Source organism: Syngnathoides biaculeatus, chromosome 2 (assembly GCF_019802595.1).
Source record: "Syngnathoides biaculeatus isolate LvHL_M chromosome 2, ASM1980259v1, whole genome shotgun sequence".
NCBI lineage: Eukaryota > Metazoa > Chordata > Actinopteri > Syngnathiformes > Syngnathidae > Syngnathoides > Syngnathoides biaculeatus.
Genome location: NC_084641.1, coordinates 33,969,851 through 33,992,763, shown reverse-complemented (window position 1 = coordinate 33,992,763; position 22,913 = coordinate 33,969,851). Strand labels below are relative to the sequence as shown.

Genomic DNA, 22,913 nt, shown 5'->3' with positions numbered 1-22,913 from the left:
GTTGAGACATGAGCAAAAAGTGGGTGGGGGTCCAGCTCCGCCGAGACATGAGCAAGAGGCGGCCTGAGGTCGGGCTCCGTCGAAACATGAGCAAGAATAGGCTGGGGGTTGGGTTCCGCTGAGACATGAACAAGAGGTGGCTGGGTGTCCGACTCTGCTGAGACATGAGCAAAAAGTGGGTGGGGGTCCATCTCCGCCGAGACATGAGCAAGAGGCGGCTTGGTGTTGGGCTCCGCCGAGACATAAGTAAGAAGCAGTTGGGGGTCCGGCGATGCTGCCTTTTTCCCTGTGGGTCCCGTATTGGCCAGTTTGTTCTGTCACAAGGAAGCAGCATGGGGTTGGGCCCAAATGCAGGACTCCAAGGCAGTGACATGATGTTGAGGGTGGTTTTATTCCAGGCATAGGTCATATACAGGTAGGTCGTCCAAAAAAGGCAAAGGCACAAAAACACGTGGCAAAAGGGAAGGTCAAAAAACATGAAAACGAAATTGGATAACTACTAGGCAAAAAACAAGACTTGACTTACATCCGGTGACAACGAGGCGAATACACAACAAGTGCTTCATACACTGACACAGACTAATGAGGTCTCACCCTTCGAACTGGCAATTGACCCCTCCGTACAGGGCACTTAACCACGCCTCCTGAAGTTACGTCACCCCACGTGTGCTAACCTCAGACAAACAATTAGCAAAAATGGCAGCACAGGAAGAAAAGACTAGAGCGAAATTGTCCGATTTACCAGCTGATTTCTCACTCGCATTCTTAGCGAATAGTGAAATATCGTTGAAAAGCAGACAGCAGGGCTGCAAGTATTTCAACGAGGGGTATTTCAATGGTATTTACATGCATATCGACGGAGAAACCATTGATATTAGCGCAAGATCTTTCCGGAGTCAGAGGAAGACCGAGAAGCCACATAATATAATATATTATAACCCAAAGACGAATCGTCATTGACCGTTTCCTATTTTCGTGTTACATATCACACTTGTGTGCAGAATCTGTATGTGTATCTGTATAGCCGTTTGTGAACCGCCGTATGCAGGAAAAGAAGGCGAGGCTTGATTTATGAGTTGTTTCTCTCGTTTTCTTTGTGTAACGTCACGCGCTCCCCTCAATAATTATTCTTGAATTAGTGCCGAACCTACGTAAGTCCCAACCGAGTACGACAATCACTACTTTAGTGTCCTCAAACATCCTTCCTTCAATCTTGGTGTCTCGGTGCACGTCGAAGGCTTTTAGGACTCGCTAGTCCGGTTTAGCTTAGCTCTGTAGCCGCCGAACAGAGACACGTTTGTGCAGTCAGATCATCTCAAAATATCGCTCAACACAGATCAAGTGTGTCAATCATTTACACGTAGCTATGTTATGCAAGCAAAGAACTGCTAATTCATTTATATGAGACATGTATTGAAAATCAAATATAGGGCATATCTTCGTGCAAACACAGTCCGGTTTAGCTTAGCTCGGTAGCCGCCGAACAGAGACACGTTTGTGCAGTCAGATCATCGCAAAATATCGCTCAACACAGATCAAGTGTGTCAATCATTCACACGTAGCTATGTTATGCAAGCGAAGAACTGCTAATTCATTTATATGAGACATGTATTGAAAATCAAATATAGGACTTACCTTCGTGCAAACATATCTGTTCCGGTTGATTTTAGATGGATTCAGTTGATCATGTGGTCTTCCACAAAGTTTGATCCATCGAAGACATTTTTTTGCACTCGGTCTTCTGTTCCGGTTAATATTAGCTGGATTTAGTTGATGATGCAGTCTTCCACAAAGTTTGATCCATCAAAGACATTTTTCGTACTGGGTCTTTAGTTTTGGAAAGGGTACGAATTGAACTCCACCAACTAGCCTTTCAGGATACCTGTCGTCACTATTACAAAGTCCGTGACTACACCTCTTAACCATATCTATTGTTAAAGAACCCAAATACGCGATAAAACGCTGACAAAAGCTATACTGGACCATGCAACGTTGTCTGAGAGAACTGCGGGTCCAAAAAAGGGGCGTGGTTTATGCAGATCTCTGGCCTCTGATTGGTCAGTGACGCGGATTGCACAATATCCATGGAGGGGTCAATTGACACTAATTTCTGGCTGGTATTTGACCAGATGTTTACCACTCAAATAACAGTGCGTGTCATCAACAATTAAACTGTACTAATCAATATATATTTGACATGATGGGTGTCATTTTAGGGGCTTGGCACAAAATTATGTTCCAAGGGACAGGAATGGAGTTTCATCTGGAAAACAGTGAGAATGGATGACATCAAGTCCTTTTTTTCATACAGACACAATTCTTCTTCATGCCTGAGCCACAAATTGATTTTTAAGCATTTTTTTTAACTTTCTTGGCATGACCCATACTAGTTAACCTTGTCTACATCCCAGCAAAGATATCTTCATTTTGGGTTCCTTTGGAGCTGCAGCAGAGGAAGAAAATCATTAGGTTCTCTTTCAACATGCACATATGATTTACATTTTGTGCCTTTAGGTTCTTTGTCACCATAGCAACACTCTCATGGGGTGTTTTTTTTGTACAACATGGTCACACAATTCCTCATACATGATGCATGTCGTGTCAAACCAATCCCTACATCTTATTTACTAGGTTGTATATTATATACCTGACAGCTCGATCGAGACACTTCAAACTATGTTGTATCCATTTAAATCCCCAGTTATTACAGGCTGACTCAAGCAAAAGCATAGTTTAAACTCATTACCTCTTACCTACGGTAAGTACTTCATGCTGAATAGTTTGCCAGGGGGAGCAATTAAACTAATTAGTGTATGTATGTGAACCAAACGGAGAGTGACTAATGAGTAATGCCATGTTTTCACCACAGTTTGCTTTTCAATGGATAATCCTGATCTTGTTTCACTGGAGGGTGTGTTGGCGGGATGTTGATGGTCCCCACAGGCTACATTAATAGCATAACATCATAACAGAAGAGTTACCCAAAACAGGAAAACATCTAGCATTTTGTGGTATTTTGTTGGAAAAGAAGGCAGGTGTTTAATTCACACAAGGCCATTCAAACCACGCTTGCCTTGGCCAGGTTCCCCCCTCAATTTCCTGCCACAAGCGTGCACTCAGAGGATTCTTTAAAGGTCAGAGGACTAATATGTTATAGGGTCATTTAAAATTCATATTAGCATTGTTTATACGCATTGCAATACATGCACATCACTTCCATCAAGTTGTCAACTGCAGTTTAACTAAAAGTGCTTTATTTATTACATGTATTCAGCATTCCCCAAACATACCTGAAGCTCAAGATTGCGGTGTGTGGTTACTCCATCCATTGCAAGGGCTAGATACAAGAAGAGAGTGCAACACTTTATACACAATGGTGAGCAAAGTGTTGGAACATGAGGAGGAGGAGGATTTCAGGTACAGAACCACCCAACTGAACTTGGTATCGTCAAACTTTTAAGTTTGAGCCGATCAGGAGGTCAGAACCTGACCGTGACGACGACGATGAGAAGCCTATTAGCAACTGTACAAAAGAAAAACAGAGGCCACTGGCTCAACGTGACGGTATGTCAAAAAGCATATCTTTTTATACAGTCATGGCTTTCAATAATGCCACCCAAATGTGCCAATATTTTTCAGCACAACTGTACCGATTATATATTCATATGTTTCAGTCACATGGCACAAGCTTTTACATAGTATGCTGTATTCCTATATATCATGTGCTCCCCCCTGGAGTACCTTTTAACAAAGCGCACAGAAAGTCTTTGCCATGCCTCATGGCTTTTCATAAAGGTAAAGGTACAGATGACAGCACTGAAATGTACTGCATGTGTCTACTCCCAAGTGTACAGTAACCATAATAGAGTCGTAGGTATATACAAGGAAATGCTCACCTCCTGTTTGTCTGGGGCAAGAGCAACTGCGAGATTTAGTTCTCATGCTGGTGGTTTAGGTCCCGATGGCCAGAGGGAAAATAGTTGGCGCGGCAGTGGGTTTCAACCTCTGCCTGACTACAACCGTGTATCCGTTGCTTTGTGCTCGGCCTTTCTCAAAACATGGCGGATCAAAGTGATCATCACAGAGTTTGAAATGCTTGCTGTGAACCCATAGCTGACCACATCTTCATCCCCTGTTGATTGAGTTTCCCTTTCCACTGGTCATTATTCCATTTTCACTCAGAAAGTCAAAGAACCTCTTGGTATTGCCTGTCCCATCTTACAACCAAGTGCCACACAATAAACCATTGTGACGTCACCAAATTTTAGTGATTCGAAAGATCAGTAAAACCTAGAAAGCAAAAAACTTGTAGAAAAATTGTTTTGAGTTTGTAAAGTCAACGGCAGAATGTTCTTTTTTTTTTGGAACACACCCCTTTCAACAAATGACTCAGTTGCACAGCCTTGAGAGTGTGTATATCATGAATGCTGGTTCTTGTTGGTTTTCTGAGAATCTACTGCACCTACTGGAAACTTGTTAGACATGGAGGATTACAATATATTCTGAAAATGTGGATTAATCTGGTTAGTCACATTGGACTGCTATTGTTTTGAACAGTACTCTATTTCTGCTGTGAAAAGTTTGGGCCATCATGGATAACTTTTTAGAGGTGTGATGGCACTAATAAATGCCGCAAGCATGTCCCTGTGCGTTACCAAGTGTGCAGTGTACTTTCTTGTAGTCATATCTATTTGTGCAATTTTATGCAATATGCCTGTTGTTATGATTATCTGTTCAAGAACAGTTGTAAGTGTTTAATACATATACATAGTGTATGTTGCACATGATCAGTCGGGGCTGTCATGACCGATCTTTCCCCAGCATCCCAGTGGAGGGGAATTGTACAGCTCTTAAGAACTGAGACTTTCTAAATGTATGGGACTTGTGTCAAGTAGGTGAAGCACAGCACAAATTACCCATTGTGAATGCCTATTAGTAAGTGTAAATAGCAAATCCTCTTAATCTATATATAGTACAGTATACCCACTTGCCCATATGTGACTCAAGGAAACACTAGCCCTGAACTTCAAGCTTAGCAGGCCCGATGAGTGGGATGATTTATTTACCAGACTCTCACTGAGCAGCGTGACCTCTGACCACCCCACCTGCTGCCTGGAGATTGCAGCTTCACCTGTGATTGCTCCTCGCAGCTGGAGGCAACCAGTCCAAGGGGGTCATCGCGCCATCCGTGTACGTGATGTGCACTTGGTGACTGCAGAGCAAGTCTGCATAGATAGATTGCATGCCGACTACATTAATATTATGCTACCTTTCATAGCTTCATCATGTCACTATTGGTGTGTATTGATTTAATTTATTTATTAATCAAATTTTTTGGGTATCCATCGCATAGGATATTTTAATGTTCTCCCCCTTCAAAGCATATATATTGCAGATAACCTTTCCCTAAATAGCTGTCTGATTTACTGGTATTCACAAATTTAGAAAGCTCACAGTAACATGAATCAGATTAAACAAGAAAATGAATATATCTTACAATAAAGGAAGCAAAATACTCTTATGAATGAAACTCATGAATAAGTTATTAATAATGGCTGTCTCATACTAAAACTACAGTTTTGCACTCACGTGTTCCATGCTGAAACATACACAGTATCGAGCAAGAATAGAATTATTCCATTAGAATTAGTTTTGCAATCTGGTGCATGATGTCACCAAACACAAATAATCTCCTCCCCTATGTCGACAATTTAGTCAAAACTGTTTATGATGCTAGCAAAACCTACTGCTGGTACCACTGTTACCATCCAGCAATCCACATGAATATTTCTGCTCTCTTAAGTTTTTTTTTTTTGTTTTTGTTTTTGTTTTTTTTTTTTTTTATCTTCGACCAGATAGTAGTTCTGCAGCTGTATCAAAGTGGTACTCTGAAACTTCGCCTAACCTAGCTGGCAAGTCTTTTGCCTGAGAAACTCTGTGTAGGCATAGTTATTATATTCATGAGCTCCATGGTTTCTTAACAGTGGGGCAGAAGTACTAACCGGCTCGCTCTCAGTTACATTTTAAGAAATCGTCAGATTCCAAAATATTTAGTTCTATTAATGTATTATTATTGAACACTTTATGGGTGGGACGGCCCTACAGAAGCCTATTTGTAGACAAGAACCGTGAAGTAACCAAAACTGACCAAAACTGATTTTACATCATCAAGTCTTGCCTGATATTTGGTTTGATACAGTGGTCTATAACCAGAACCTGCATTGTCCTTATACAAGTGTGCTTCATATGTGAGGGCATATCTTGTTCTGTGTATCGCTTGTGTACCTCTGATGGCTGCGTGTTCTGGAGATGCTCAGGCTGGCTGGCAGGAGCAGAAATGTGCAAGTGAGTTTGCATGCATGGGTGAGAGAGGCAAGAAGAATAAGGCCGCTGCGTCTCGTACTTGCAGTGACGCTAACCATATACAACAACTGCCATGGTGGGAAAAGTGTTGAGCCCTGCTGCCCCACAGCGTGAAGGTATGTGGTTTACACCTTGGTCTTACCTCTGAATAACCAACTTTGCAGCCTTTTTGGATGAGCTGGTGAGAATATGTCCCTGAATATATTTTCATCCCGTGTTCTTGCTAACACAAGATCTGGTGGGGGTAGTATTACCCAAAGAGAGGAAATACCACAATAAATTGTACCTGTGATGCAAAGTACCTTTGAGCAAGCTGAGTCAAGGTTTTCATCCTCGCAAATTTTAGTGCATGTGTACGTGCCTGCACCTGTGTGAGCACATCAACAAAAAAGAAGAAGATAACCTGTAGTTGGACCGTGATTACTGTTGCCCAAGGCTATGTCTTATCTGAGCGGGCGTAGTTGTCAGTGCCCTGCGATGTAATGGGATGTGTTCGGACTCCTCTTGTCAGCCTGCATGCACCAAGATGCTGTCCCTGATAACGGCTTGATCCTGGAAACCTGGCCTGGAATGCAGCCTATTGGGCAACAGCTACTGTATGCACGTTTGGAGAAGTGGTGAATTCAAAGAGAAGGTTCAGGACCACCACAAGCCACTAGAACAGTTTAATTCAATTTTACCTTTGTTTTGCCAATTCACAAGCAAAGCTGTCTGAGAGCACTTTACTCCTGGCACAAGTCTCAGACCACACTTGTCGCTCATTAAAGGACCACTGGAACTGTACCTGAGCTTGAGTCATACATCGTTGACATATGAACTCATATTTCATACGGAGATTTACACATAACCACTCCACATTTTTAATTGAAATCATAGAGTGACCCACCTCATTTTTCTGTCGTTTCACTTTGTTTCAGCTACGCCTGTACTTTAGAATGTCTTGTCTGCTTTTATGTACTGTCTGTTTTTGAAGGCGTGAGTAGAATTAATAGTTTAAAAGAATTAAATTGGTCTTGACAAAGCCATCCAAATGACAACAATTCAAAACTTGGGTCAAAATTCTCCATTGATGTGTTCTGTTTAAAATTCATATCACTGAGGTGCAACTCTTCTTGTTTTTTATTGGTGCTCAACTCTGACACACTTAATTCACATGAAGTTCATTATATGACAATCAAAGGCCTTTTCCATTCTGTAGAAACAGATACCCTGTTAGTCTGTTTTATTCTGTGGGCAGGCCTTCTCTCCCCAAAAATATCACATCTGCCTTGTTTTTGTTTTCTTCATATTGTTCTCTTTTTATTTATTTTTTTTATCTTCATAATTTTTTCGTTACTTTCCTTTGAGAAAGTCAGGAGTGGTCACCTTCATTTTATTTTTAATCTTGGATTACCCAATCTTTTTTCTTTCCATTTTATCTTCTAATCTATTGCATTTACCAACATCACAAAATTCCATGTAACTCATTTTGCTTTCAATCAACAAACAATTACTCACATTAACATTCATACACTGCAACTTTTACCTATCCAGTTTAACATCTCATTATTCTTTCCTGTAACCTTCTCACACAAACTGTGGACTAAGTGGACATCGTTTAACCACTTCCAAATTACTTTTAAATCAGGACTGAGAGCCAATATCAAGGTCTTCTGGTTAGGTCTTCAGAGAATTACAAGTAATCATTCTACATTTCATTTGGTTCTCCGTGACCACTTTACATTAGGCATGAGACCGATTTTTGACACTATCCTCAGTGAGCAATTTCTGCAGAATCGCTAGATGCTTTCATTCAACACACCAATCTGTCGCCTTGGATGGTTGCCCTCTTTGGGTTGGGGGTTAGGATCTAACCCGAGAGCAGAATTCGTATGATGTTATACAACACATTCATTTTCTAAGTGCAAAGAAATATTTTTTCAGTTTGTAGCATTCTGATGGAGAACACGTAATTAAAAAGAAGTACCTAAAGAAAAGAAACACCAAAGCTGGTTCAGCACTTTTTTTTTTTTTTTTACAGCCAGTGCAGCTAACGTGAATAAATGCAGGGGAAAGAGATGGCAATGTAAATAATGACGGGATGATTTGCTCCCTGGAGTTGAATTTAATTCAAGTCACTTTCTATTTCTATTATGATCTCACAGAGACATTCATATGCGCAGGTCTCTGCTAATTGTCTGAAAAAGGACGTGCTGATAAAAAAATCTCTTCCCTGTGCTCTTCCAGAAGGCACTGAATTGTACCACTCCAGATGCTCCCTGTGTCAAGGCCCATTTATATTTAACACCTCGGCCTGGCCTCCTTGAGCCGCAAGGTTCCATCACCTTCTACATCCAGATCAATGAACGTTATTACCGCAGTGTTCCTCTCTATTAATCCCCAACTGTTTAATAAATTTTCTTCACCTCAGTTGTTCTGCCTCACTTTGCTTCTACTCAACAAATAGTATCACATAAGGCTAATTACTACATTGACTCTGGGTGCTGGTCCAGTTCCATCGGCATTACCATAATGTTCATAACAATTTGGGGCCCTGTCTCCACTTGTTGTATAACATCAATGTCATCTAGTTGCACATTGAAATGTATTATTCACATGTAGCACCTTTGTCCTTTTCAATTTATGAAGGTGCTTAATATTCAAATGCTGAAGGTGGTGTTGGCTTGCGTACATGTGGCCTTTTGACCTGGTCAGCTATTTTTAAAGGAAGTACCAGATGGCAAGGGATCTTTTACAAGTTCAAAACACAATAAATTTGACATTTTCAACTTTGGTGATGAATCTTTGTGGTGACATTGGTCACATTTGTGAGCAAAACTTTCTGGGAACACTGCCTGGCTGCGGACAGATCTGCAGCAGCCTGGTTTTGGCTCAGATGAGCACTGAAGTGGGGATAGAGCATCAGGCCTGTGTACCGCTGCCAAATCTGCTGGCCGCTATTGATACCCAATTTCCTCTGTCAGCCCTAATCTACTTTGAATTTTGAGGCTTTGCGCTAAGCTCACCGTGTCCATCCCATGGCGTGTCATGCTGTCTATTGGACTGGCATCGCTCATACTCCAAAATTACAGTGGCTTCACCATTTAAAAAACAAAAGCCTTGCCAGTCTTAAGTTTTGCGCTGCACAGCACTGACATTTTAATTGTTCCGTGCGCACTCATATTAAGAGAGATGCTAACATTACTGTTAAATTCCTCACAATTCTTTCTCTGAATACTCGGAAAGTGGCACAATGGTTATAATACTTGGCAGAAGATTGGAGTAAAGAGGATCAAATCCTGTGTGGTGGAAGAATGTATTTTTGCACAACCTCCCATTGAGCAGAGGCCAATTTAACAGGGCCACTAAGACAAGCGACGGTATTATAAGCAAAGAAACAGTAAACTACTAGGCAATTTTATACATATTCCACATTTGTAAGAAACCTTTGGCATTCAGTGTTAGAATAATTTATAAAGATTGGAAGAAAATATCTTGTTTTAGCATTTACTGTAATTAGCTGTTTATCATAGACATCCGTATGCTTCATTTAATGTTCAAGGTTTTTGTGCACAGGGTAATGTGTGCTTTGTTGGTTCAGTATGTACAATATGTATGAATGTACTTAATAATTTATGCATACATCCATTTTCAACACCGCTTATCCCGGTTTGAGTCGCCGGAGCCAGTCCTAGTTGACTTCGGGGTAGAGGCGGACTACACCCTGAAATGGTCGCCAGTCAGTCACAGGGCACATATAAACGCAGTCACTGATTGGGAATTGAACCCACACTGCCTGCGCTTAAATCAGGCGATTTATTTTCAGGCGATGCCACTACACCATCAGTGACTGGATTTGAAGTAATATTTATCCATACAAGTGAAAAAATATTAATCATTGATAAAGTGCAAATAGTATAAAACAACATTCTGTATTCTAAAGATGGAGTCGCCTTATATCCGGTGTATATTTATTCTTTGTTCTCATGTTCCTTTTCTTAAGGGAGTCGTAAAAAGCCAAAGAAAAAGCAAAACGCATACCCAGAGTCAAGGCGCTGACCTCCTCGGAGGTAACTGGGATTTCACACTGACTGGCTGATGTCTCACATGACATTGTATGTATACTGTATATAGCTCTGATTTATTGGCAAACTGTTAATACAGTAACCATTTTGCATTTTGTATTTTGTTGTTGAATCATAATTATAACCCACGCTGGACTGGTGTATTTGAGTGGTGCATTTCCTACAAAACTACTTGTAAAATTAGCTCTGAAAACTGCCAGTGGTAAAGGTTTCTTCCTGTTTTCCCCTGCCAGTCATTAAATTTGCAATATTGAACGAGACAGTGAGGCTCTAAAATGTGGGCCTGGGGTTCACCACATGATTTATTTCCCCTCTGACGCGTCTGTCCTCCATGCTCTTTCTCACCGATCACCTGACGGCATAGACGTTACAGTCTATGAAAACACCTCTCTCTGTCTCTCCATTTCCTCTCTTTCTGTGTCTTTGTCTCCCATGTGTATGCACTGCTATCTCCCCCCGAGCAAGGTCACTTCACACAGCGCTAATGACTGGAATCAAATATGTGGGGCAAAATGAGACAAGAACCTCCCACATGTGATGCCTCCAAGCTTTTCGCTGGTTTATTGAGGTCACCTAATTGGAACGGCAAAAGAGCAAAACACACAGCCTGATGACAAAATGTACAGGTACAATTCATTTCGTTTATATTATGATTGCAAGTTTTCATTGTTAACCTGTATGTATTCATCTATCCATCCATTTTCCATACTGCTTTTCCTCAATAGGGTCGCGGGAGTGCTGAAGCCTACCCCCGCTGACTCTGGCCGAGAGGCGGAGTGCACCCTGAATTGGTCACCAGCCAATTGCTGAGCAACCTGTCCTTATCTTATGTTTTATTTCAAGACATATTAAGGCAGAATGGTGAATGAGTGCCAAGTACGGTTCTGATATGGTCCTCAAAGTTCTGAGGCTTCAGGTTTGACTCTTTGCTACTTAACCTACTGCTTGTTCGTTCTCTTCGTGCTTGCGTGGGGTTTTCTCCGGGTACACTAGTTTTCTTCTCACATTCAAAGAAACATGCATGGTAGAGTAATTGAATATGCAAAAAATGGCCATAGAAATGCTCCATCCATCCATCCATTTTCCAAGCCACTTATTCTCGCAAGGGTCGCAAGAGTGCTGTAGCCTAGTCCAGCTAACTTTGGGCGAAAGGCAGACTACACTCTGAACTGGTCACCAGCCAGAGGTGTGAATATGAATGGTTGTTTGAATACCTTGCTTTTCACCCAGATGGGATTAGCACCAGTTCAACCGTGACCTTAAAGACAAGTCATAAAGAAAATGAATGGATAGATGGATATCATATAGATCGTTTTTATGTGGAGAAAATGTTCACCTCTTAAAATTGTGTCCCATAGGTATATAGATATACAACAATTGTTGACCCTTGAGTATATAGCTTGAAAAGTCATCAGACAGAGGATTGCTGCATTTGGGTATTTTGTTGAGTTCATTAAAAAATCTTTGAAATTATTACTTACAGTTGGTAAGAAATACAGAATTCAAGTGTAAGATATTGGACTGTTGAGTAGCTGATCTGGAATGAGGTATGGATAATGGAATTTATTTTCACTTTTCCTTTTTTAAAAAATAATTGTGGCAGATCTAGAGACCAATACTCAAAAATGACATTACTGTTTCTATACTTTGCATCATTATTAATATTTATAATATATATACTGTAATTCTATTACATACTGCATTTTCTGTGACTTTTTCCTAAAGAGGCGGCACGGTGGAGCAGCTGTAAAGCATTGGCCTCACAGTTCTGAGGACCAGGATTCAAATCCCGGCCCCGTCTGTGTGGAGTTTGCATGTTCTCCCCGTGCCTGTGTGGGTTTTCTCCAGGGACTCCGGGTTTCTCCCACATCCCAAAAACATGCATTGATTGGAGACTCTAAATTACCCCGAGGTGTGATTGTGAGTGCGATTGTTGTCTGTCTCCTTGTCTCCTGCCATTGGCTGGCAATGAGTTCAGGGTGTACCTCACCCCCTGCCTGAAGATACTGTAGCTGGGATAGGCTCTGGGACTCCTGCGACCGTTGTGAGGATCAACGGCTAAGAGGATGGATGGATGGATGGATGGATGGATGGATGGATGGATGGATGGATGGATGGATGGATGGATGGATGGATGGATGGATGGATGGACGGATGGATGGATGGATGGATGAAATTTTCCTAAAGAGTAGAAACAGTCTAAAAACTGGTGATCATATCTGCCACACTGGTCTAAGGACCCGGGTTCATACCAACCTCACCTTCTCCTGTACCTGCGTGGATTTTCTCCGGGTACTCTAGTTTCCTCCCACATTCTCTAAACATGCAATTGTCCTTAGGTGTGAATAATTGTTTGACTACGTTAGTCCTGCGATTGGGTGCCAATCAGTTTAGGGTGTAGCACGTCTTTCACCTAGAATCAAATTAGATAGGCACCAGCACACCTCGGACCCTTGTGAACATGAGCAGTATTTTGGATGGAGGGATTTTTACTAAAAACCGTCACACTGTTTCAACCAGCAACCTGTGGTATGCCCTGAATGCCTTCTAAGTTGACTGGGCATTGATAATCAAGAACCAAAGTGGGACTAACATTCTGGAACAAAAAGTGTCAGGTATCATTCTTAAAACAAAACTGTCTTGGCTTTGTAAAAATAAATAAGCAGTTGCCTCACTGCATCCATCCAGCAATCCATCTATCCATCCATTTTCTATCGCTTCTCCAGGTCAGGTCACGGGGAAACTAGCTTCAGTAGGGATACCCAGAATTCCTTTTCCCCAGCCACTTCTTCCAGCTCTTCTAGAGGCATCCAGAGGCATTCCCGGGTCAGCCAAAAGACATAGTTTCTCCACTGTGTCCTGGAAAAAGATTAGTATCCTCACAAGGGTCATGGGAGTGCTGCAGCCAATCCCTCCTGTCATTGGGGAGGAGACAGGGTACACCCTGAACTGGTCAACAGCCAATTGCAGGGCACATGGAGACAGACAACAGTCGCTCTCATAATCACACCTAGGGACAATTTAGAGTCTCTAATCAATGTGTGTTTTTGAGATGTGGGAGGAAACCCTCACAGACATGGAGAGAACATGCAAACTCAACACAGGCGGGGCCTGGATTTGAATCCTGGTCCTCCGAACTGCATGGCCAATGTTTTACAGCTCCCCCACCGTGCTGCTTCAGCCTTTTATAAAGATTTGATATTCAGGAAGGTGCAACTCCAGTCTGTTGGGTCTCTCGCAAAACAAAGGCAAACCCCAAGCTACCAGGAAAAAAATGAAACTTACTTTTGGGGTATTGAAGCCATTCCCTGTTTCACATCTCAGTATGTTCTTCTGTCAACGAAGAGATGCCTATTTGTTTTTTTCGGGGTTTTTTTGTCCTCTTGGAATGGATAACCATGCACAAGAGCAAATACACACCATAGTGATTGCAGTGTAAAATTTTGCTGCAGCGTGAGGCTTATAGGAGCAGCTGCCACTGCAACACAGCTTAGCAGGAGCTTACTAAATTGACATCCTAGCGAGGACCATTGACGGGCAGTACAATATATTAATATAATAATTAATATATACAAACACTGCTGCCACAGTTTTCATCATCTGCTTTATGTTTTGCCCTGTCACTTTGTGACATGGCAACCATTTTACAGTAGTGTTCAAAATAATAGCAGTCCAATGTGACTAACCACATTAGTCCACATTTTCTGAATATTTTTTAATGCTCCATGTTAAACAAGTTAGGTGCAGTAGAGTCTCATAAAAACTACAAAACCCAGCATTCATGATATACAGTACATACTCTTAAGGGTGTGCAATTGGGCTGTTGACTTTCCAAACTCAAAACTATAATGCACAAACTTTTTTTTCATTTCTAGGATTTACCAATCCTTTCAATTACTAAACTAATATTTTTTTCATTTTATTTTTATATATATAACTGCTTCACCTCTATGTGGCATGGAGTCAACCAATTTGTTGCACTTTTCAGCTGTTATTCCACTCCAAGACTCCACAACAACATTCCACAATTGATTTACATTTCTTGGTTTTGCTTCAGAAACAGCATTTTTGATGTCACCCCACAAATTCTTGATTGGATTAAGGTCCGGGGGATTGGGTAGGCCACTCCATGACATTAACTTTGTTGGTTTAGAACAAAGACTTTTCATGTTTAGTAGTGGGTTTGGGGTCATTGTGTTGTTGAAACACCCATTTCAAGGGAATTTCCTCTTCAGCATAAAGCAACATGACCTCTTCAAGTATTTTGACATCTGCAAACCGATCTATGATCCCTGGTATGTGAAAAATAGGCCAAACACCTTATTCGGAGCAACATGCCCATATCATGATGCTTGGACAGCCATGCTTCACTCGCTTCACAATGTACTGTGGCTTGAATTCAGTGTTTGGAGGGTCATCTCACAAACTGTCTGCGGACCCTGGACCCAAAAAGAACAATTTTACTCTCATCAGATCACAAAATGTTCCCCCATTTCTCTTTAGGACAGTTGACGTGTTCTTTGGCAAATTGTAGCTTCTTCTGCATGTGTTTTTTTTTTAACAGAGGGACATTGTGAAGGATTCTTGTAAAGAGATTAGCTTCACCCAAACGTTTCCTCACTGTCAAAGTACTTAAAGGTAACACCAGACTGTTTTAGATCATCCTGGAGTTGATCATTGGCTGAGCCTTTGCCATTCTGGTAATTCTGCAATCCATTTTGGTGGTTGCCTGCCTCGTGTCTCTGGTTTGGGTCTCCATTTTAAGGCATTAGAGATCATTTTAGCTAAACACCCTATAATTTTTTGCAGCTCTTTCTACTGTTTCCTCTCTCCAATCAACCTTTTGATCAAAGTACGCTGTTCTGTTTAACAATGTGTTGAAGGACGCATTTTTCTCAGGATTTCAAGGAGAAATACATGTTCAACAGATGCTGGCTTCATCCTTAAATAGAGGCCACCTGATTCGCAAATATTTTTCACAAAATTGATGACCTCACTGATTGAATGCCATGCTGCTAACCTTTTTTCACACACTCATTTCAACAATTTACCCAATTTCACAGCTTTTAAGAATGTGTATATTGTGAATTCTGAGGACTTGTTGGTTTTCTGAGGATCTACTGCACCTACTGGTAACTTCTTTGACATGTAGCAATAAACAATATATACCGAAGACGTGGCTTAATCTGGTTAGTGTCATGGTTCTGCCGGTCCAGCCCGGGCTGTGCGGGTTCCCGCACAGTCACACTTATTAGGAGGCGCACACCTGTGCCTCATGCTGGCTGATTGAGTCCGGTAGATATAGGCCCCAGGGGACGACTGGTCTTGGCCAGATCGTCGCAACTCATGCCCCGTTCCTGCACTCCAGTATCTTTGATCGGAAACCCGTGTGTACCGACCTCTGCCTGTTCTCCGACCGACCCCGTAAGCCTGACTCCTTTGACACTCCTTGCCTTCTTTGATCTATCTCCCCTGTACCGACTCCTGCCTGCCCGTGGAACTGCTCTCTACGCCCGACGTCCTGACTACCGCTGCTGCAGTTGACAGTCTACCAGATCCCCGACCTTGGAATGAATAAACACTTTTTCCAAAACGCCTCTGCATCTCCGGAGTCCTGCATTTGGGTCCTCCTCCGTCTCGATGGGTCATGACAGATAGCATTGGACTGCTATTATTTTGAACACTACTGTAGGTTAGCTGATTACAAAAAATTAACTTCTTCTCATGTCATTTCATTTCCATATGTGTGCCTGGATGATTTAAGTCAATAATATTTTTTTGTGTAATCTTCTTCTTCTGTAATCATTTTTTCAAATCAATGAGTTTTATTAAAAAATAATTTTAAGGTATCACTTTAGTTAAAGTTTAGAATGTACCGCTTTATCCAAAAATATCAACCCATCTCCATCCTCACACTTGAGGCACAGAGACAAGGATACCGTGGATTCATTCATTGCTTTTTCAAGAACACAGGTCAGAATTATATGTATTTTGGGAGGTTAGTGACAGTGCTTTGGATTTCATCATGGTTGCATAATTTTGACAAGGTTTTGACATTTTTCCTATGTTTCATCTCACTCGATATAGTATTGTTAGGGCTAGAACAATACTGTACAATTTGTTCACTTTTCCATACAATTTTCTGCTGAAGTAATTGACGTGTGTGTGTGTTTGTGGAGAGTGCCTTTGCCACAATCTAAAGTGATGATTTTATCGCATATTTCCATCTTCTTTTGGACGTTTGCTTCTTCCTTTCATTCAGGCTCTCTATTTAAATTGACTAGACAGCATGAAATAATGGATCCACCTTTGAAGGCCTGAGTGCAGGGGTCACCAACGCAGTGCCCGTGTGTGAATGATTGCCCATGAGGGCCATTTAAGTTCTCCGCGTGGCATTTTCCAAAAATGCAAGTCGCAAATTGTCCATCCACTTTCTTAGCCACTTATCCTCATGAAGGTTGTGGGAGTGCTGGAGCCTATCCCAAGTGTCAACGGCCAGGAGGCGGGAGATACTCTGAACTGGTTTCCAGCCAATCACAGGGCACATCGAGACAAACAGGCGCACTCACAACCACACCTAGGGGCAATTTAGAGTGTCCAATTAATGTTGCATGTTTTTGGGATGTGGGAGGAAACTGGAGTGCCTGGAGAAAACCCACGCAGGCACGGGGAGAAGATGCAAACTCCACACGGATGGGTCCAGGATTGGACCCGGGACCTCAGAACTCTGAGGTCAACACTTTCCAGCTGAGCCACCTTACCGGCCAGGTCGCAAATTGTTATTATTATTTGTGCTTTAAATTCTGAATTAACCTACTTACATTATTTTTTAATAACGTACTGTCACATAAAAAGTTAAAACAAATATTATTTTATGTATCATGAACTCTGACTATGAAGTTTTCCACAAATAGGTCACGAAACCCTTGATATGACCGGTGCTCACAAAAAGATAGGTGACCCCTGCCTTAGTGCATATTCATTTTGGGGGATGAAAGCAATAATAATAAATAATAAAAGAGGAAGTGGAAGGAAACTTATTTACATACAAGAGTGAATGGCAAGGTGAGGAGAAAAAGTGGTTGTGGCATGGAAGGAGAAGATGTATTGCAGGAAGTGCAGATTGTGATTGTCTGAGCTGACTGATTGCAGTAGGACCTGTCAATAAGTCAGAGCTAGCAGATTCACAAGAGAAAAAGTACTCACTTGAAGAAAAATAATACATGGACAAGATGAGCAAGAATGTGGGAAATCGGGTGCCAAACAGCCAAAAACAATGCGTGTATGAGATTGACATGAATAGAGATGAAATGAGGTGTAATGAAACTTAGAAAGACAAAAGAAGCACCTCATGGTGAGTATCAAGACAGTGATTGAGAAGATGAGGAGGAAGTATGGAAAAGGAATGATGAGATGGATTCTGCTGGGCAAGAGATTGATGACTATGCTTCAGAGTGAAAGCAAGAAATGCTGAATTGGGCCAAGGAGATAGCAGAAATGGGGTGGAATAGGAGAAATGTCCTCATGAAAAGAAGCTTCAAGCCCCCACAAGACAAGACAAATTATTTTGCCTGATGAAACGACTAGCTGCTTTTATACCAGGACTGTCACCTTCCAAAAGCATGCTAGAAGATTCTTAGCACATTTCACATATACAGAATCGCTAATGGGATCTTTGTGAAGTGTTTGTTGCTAAGCAGCAAACGTAGTTTTCTGTAGCGCCTCCCACAACGAGTTCTTATCCTGACTCATGATTGTCATGAGTCAAGATTCCGCGAATTCAGTTTACTGCCACGAAAAGGCTTGAAACTATTTGGCCAATTTGTTGGTTCTTACTGTAGCCCGAAAACATTTTGGTTTAACATCACAATGATTGATATAAGATAAGATATAAGTTTTTAATGCAGTACCATCTCAGGGTTTCAAGGTCACGGGTGTGCAACATTGGTTTTCGCTCGTGTCCCTTACGTGCAGAGATTTCTGCAGAATCTCTGAATATTTGTCCTTAAACTATTGGACTATTTGGTCGCGGGGTTGTTTACAAATTGGTTAATCACACCCATTCCTATCTTATAAACAAGTGAGCCTTTCATTCTTTTTATACCCAATGATGACACTCACTTGTTTCCAGTGCAATGTTCCAAATATTTTTTTTTTTTTTGCCATCTTACCTTTTTGGAAACGTGTTCTAGGCATCAAATTTACAATGAGAGAGTACTTGCAACAATAAAATCATAATGATAACGTTCATCAGTTTGAACATTAAATATCTTGACTTGGTAGTTTACTCACTTGAATATACTTTGAAAAGAATTTGCAAATCATTGTATTTTGTTTTGATCTATGTTGGAGAAAACCTCCCAACTTTATTGGAATTGGGGTTTATATAAAAATAAATAAACAATTTTTATGAAGGTTCATTTAAAATATAAATCTTGATGCTTAGCTTCTTCCTCTGACATAATTTTGGAGTTGGTTTCCACTGACCAGTCTGTTTTGTCATCCCATTTTAGATTCTGCCGGAGACGAGCCCAATGGAGTGCTGTGAGAGCCGATGGGACACAGAAGACCATGAGAAGAAATATCTGTCGATTCACTTTTGAATTACAACACTAGGTAGTAAAGAAGTCCATCATTTAGGATTGATGTTCCATATGGCGGAGGGGGCCTCAAGCAGTATCTCCCAATTAAGGTCCTCGACAAGCCTGGAAGCCTAGAGCCCAGCGTTTACAATGCTACCGCCACTGCTAAGGCCAACAAAGTAAACAGCGATGCCTTCGAAGGTCTCCTGTTTCTACTTGCTGACAGTGGTTTGCTGGGCCAGTGCTCTATGGTATCTGAGTGTGTCACGCCCATCCACTTCTTATGTGGGCCAGCTGAGTATCCCGATTCGCAAGGCACCCAAGCTCAACAAAAACACCACCTTCGGCAACTACCGTTCTCGGTCTCTGAATCCCCATGACTTTGCGTATATCATCAATGACGCCAAGAAATGTGAGTTGGAGACCCCTTTTCTTGTCATCCTAATAAGCACCACTCACAAGGAATTTGATGCACGGCAGGCAATAAGAGAGACGTGGGGTGATGAAAGTACATTTCCTGATGTGCGCGTGGTCACGCTCTTCTTGTTGGGTCGCAGCACGGATGCTGTCCTAAACCACATGGTGGAGCAGGAGAGCCAGATCTTTCATGACATTGTAGTTGAGGATTTTATTGACTCTTACCACAACCTGACGTTGAAGACACTGATGGGCATGCGCTGGGTGGCCACCTATTGCTCTAAAGCCCAATATGTTCTCAAGACAGACAGTGACATATTTGTCAATATGGAAAATCTCATTTACAACCTCCTCAAGCCCACCACTAAACCCAGGAGGAGATATTTCACCGGTTACGTCATCAATGGCGGGCCAATCAGAGACATGCGAAGCAAGTGGTATATGCCGAGAGACTTGTACCCAGACAGCAAGTACCCACCATTTTGTTCTGGCACTGGCTATGTGTTTTCGGCAGATGTAGCCGAGCTCATCTATCAAACCTCTCTGCACACCAGGCTTCTACATCTCGAGGATGTGTATGTGGGTGTGTGTTTGCGTAAACTGGGGATCCACCCTTTCCAAAACAGTGGTTTCAACCACTGGAAAATGGCGTACAGCCTCTGCCGCTACCGCCGAGTTGTCACCGTCCACCAGATCTCCCCTGAGGAGATGCACCGCATATGGAACGACATGACCAGCAAGAAACACCTTAAATGTTAGCAGGATTCCTCCAGCATGACTCTGTGAGTCAGGGAGCTATTGATTGACCTTTTATCACCTGCGTTTCCAACACTGGCAAGGACTGTACAGCACAAAGCACTGCTCTGGAAGGAGAGAATTGACTGACCATTCACAGCTTTGTCCAAATGCTGATTGCTTTGGCAGGAGTTTCTTTAGCACAAAATCAAACATGCCTGTTTGTATCCACGATCTTTTCAAGTGTTTTAAAGTGCATTCAGGCTTGCACACTCGCTTGTACTGCAGAAAGTAATGAGCAGCATGTCTTCTTTTTAATCACTGAAATTATTAACTGTCATCAATGACCAGGATTGGCTCAGTACCAGCACAGGTCTTTGAAATCATTGCATTGGGTTTGGGTTGATCTCGGCTTGTTTTGAATATTCCTTTGTCTTCTGTTGTATTAAAGCCAACTTTCCACCAAGTTCCATAGGTTCATGGCAAGTTATGTTTCTCTGTCAACCAATTAATGAAAGGCAGAAGAACCTCTTATGGAAACATATCACTGAAGTTGGTGTCTTGACAAATAGGTGCCAAAAAGTAGTACAATACAGATGAGTTATTTTTGTACTTAACACACCGTTTATGACAAACTTGAACCAAAAAAAAAACAATGCATGGTGGGAGCAGTGCAGAAACAGGCCTTGTGGTTGGTACCGTAGTGATTAATGGCAAAATTACTGAATGACCCATCTCGGCAAAAATGATGACTAAACAACCCATTTGCCGATGTACAGTATGCTGTAAAATATTTAACCATATTTTCTTACAACAGGTCCCACTCTGGTTTTATTGTTCATCAAGGAGAAGAGAATCTGCTGCTTGCATTAGTAGTAAATATTATTTATTTTAATGTGTACTGTGCAGCTATTTGTCTCAGGCAGTGCAGAGGACTTGTGTTTGTTTGATTACTTGAATGTGAATGAAAGTAAATGCAAGCGTGAACTGAGAAAATGTTACCTTCTGTTTGGGGTGTCTAGATTCAATAAAACCTTTTTATAAGATTTTCTATTTGCATCTGTTGGAGTTAATTCAAAAGGTCTTTATTCGGATCTTCAGAATGATGAAAGGTCCATTATAATGGTAGTAAATAACATAATTTCCCCAAACAGTAACAGGGTTGATAAAGCTGTGGAGACCTTGCCTTTTTAGTAAATCTCCTGTAGGTTTTTATTAGATGGAAAATTGTTCTTGTTTTCCTTACACTGCGTGAGAAACACACCACAAATCAATGTTTTTCTAGTCTGTCTTGTGGAAGCTTGTTGGTGCAACATTTTGTTGGCATTTCCCAATCATAAAATATTCTTTTCAAATGTGTAATGTGTAATGGGTTTGTATGCACTTAAAAAAAACACCAATCTATTTGCAATGAGTAATCATGATTCTATATAGTTTATAGTCCATTTGGGAGGCATGGGCAGGGGGGTTTTGGGGGAAAGAGGACTTATTGGCCTGAGCCTCAGAATACCATCAGTTAATGTTTTATTTTTGCCATGTTTTATTTTTGCCAGTGTTTATTTCTGCATTATTTTGCATTCCTCTGAGTTGTTTGTGCACCAAACATAAAATGAAAAGCAATATTCATGGGCTTCTGTAAAAAGCACCTCATAATGAGAAAACCAGTGTGACTGACAGCTGGGAACACTCCCCTTCCTTAGATTTCAATTACAGCATGCTTAAGGCATCGGCTAGACCTTGTTTCATATTGTATCCTCATTAGACTCTGCAGGCCCATTTTAATCCTATGAAATATTTCTTTATCTCCTGAAAAGCACAATGTTAGCATCTTGGTTTTTATTTTTATTTTATTCACATTCTTCCACCAAATCTTTGGTGACTTAGTTTTACGGCAAAAAGGAATATACTGCCAAATTGGAAAAAGAGAGAGAAAAAACAAGGTTTGGAAGTGCTTGGAATTGCCAGCTAATGCTGTCACGCAATCTTCTGCCTGGAAAAGCATTCTAATATTTTTGCCGAAATGTGAGATTTCAGTACTAGATATATTATTATTCTTCTGTATGAGAGCCCTTAAAACTTTTTTTCTTCTTCTTTGGATATACAGCACAAAATACATGAGATCACGTTTATGATTGTCTCCATGCTAAGGAGCCTTTTCATCCATGCATGAGTGGTGAATACACATACAGTATAATACACATGGAGTACTGGCCACCATTTTTTGCACCCTTTCACTTTTTGAACAACACCATGGTTGTGCAAGTGACCACTATGTCTGCCGCACGATCTTGGGTTTTAGGTTTGAATATTATCTATATCTATCTTATCTATAATTGCATAGCTTTTCTCCAGGTACTGCTGCTAACTTCCACACTTTAAAAGCATGCATGTTCTAGTAGGTTCTTTGGAAATGATAAAATGTCCATTGATTGGACTGTGAGCGTGATGGTTGTTTTGTCTATCTGACAACCAGTACATGGTGGTGTCATTGGGCTCAAGTAAACTCAAGATCACCCATACACAATATCGTTCAGTCTTGAAAAGTGCCTAATTTGTGTTTCAGGAATACTGAAAAGTCATTAAAGGATAATCCATCAATCCATCCATCCATTTTCTTTGCCGCTTATCCTCGCGAGGAATGCTGGCGCCTATCCCAGCTGTTCACTGGCAGTAGGCAGGCTACACGCTGAACTGGTTGCCAGCCAATCGCAGGGCACACAGAGACAGACAACAGTCACTCACAATCACACCT

At 41.3% G+C, this 22,913-nt stretch overlaps 1 protein-coding gene across 13 annotated transcripts in view; it reads left to right on the top strand.

The window, feature by feature from the left end:
• The window catches only part of LOC133491093 (beta-1,3-galactosyltransferase 1-like), a 117,270-nt gene extending 96,058 nt beyond the window's left edge, over positions 1 to 21,212 (top strand). For 3 of the 13 annotated variants that reach the window (XM_061801995.1, XM_061802003.1, XM_061802034.1), the window contains 3 exons: positions 10,346 to 11,053; positions 11,153 to 11,343; positions 18,941 to 21,212. In XM_061801995.1, coding sequence (XP_061657979.1) covers positions 19,199 to 20,185 — 987 coding nt within the window. In that variant the 5' untranslated portion in view covers positions 10,346 to 11,053; positions 11,153 to 11,343; positions 18,941 to 19,198 and the 3' untranslated portion in view covers positions 20,186 to 21,212. Of the gene's footprint in view, positions 1 to 6,409; positions 6,480 to 6,541; positions 11,054 to 11,152; positions 11,344 to 18,940 lie in introns of those variants that run through there. The other 10 variants (XM_061802065.1, XM_061802071.1, XM_061802080.1 and 7 more) reach the window with 8 other exon arrangements.
• Positions 21,213 to 22,913: the final 1,701 nt, after the last annotated feature.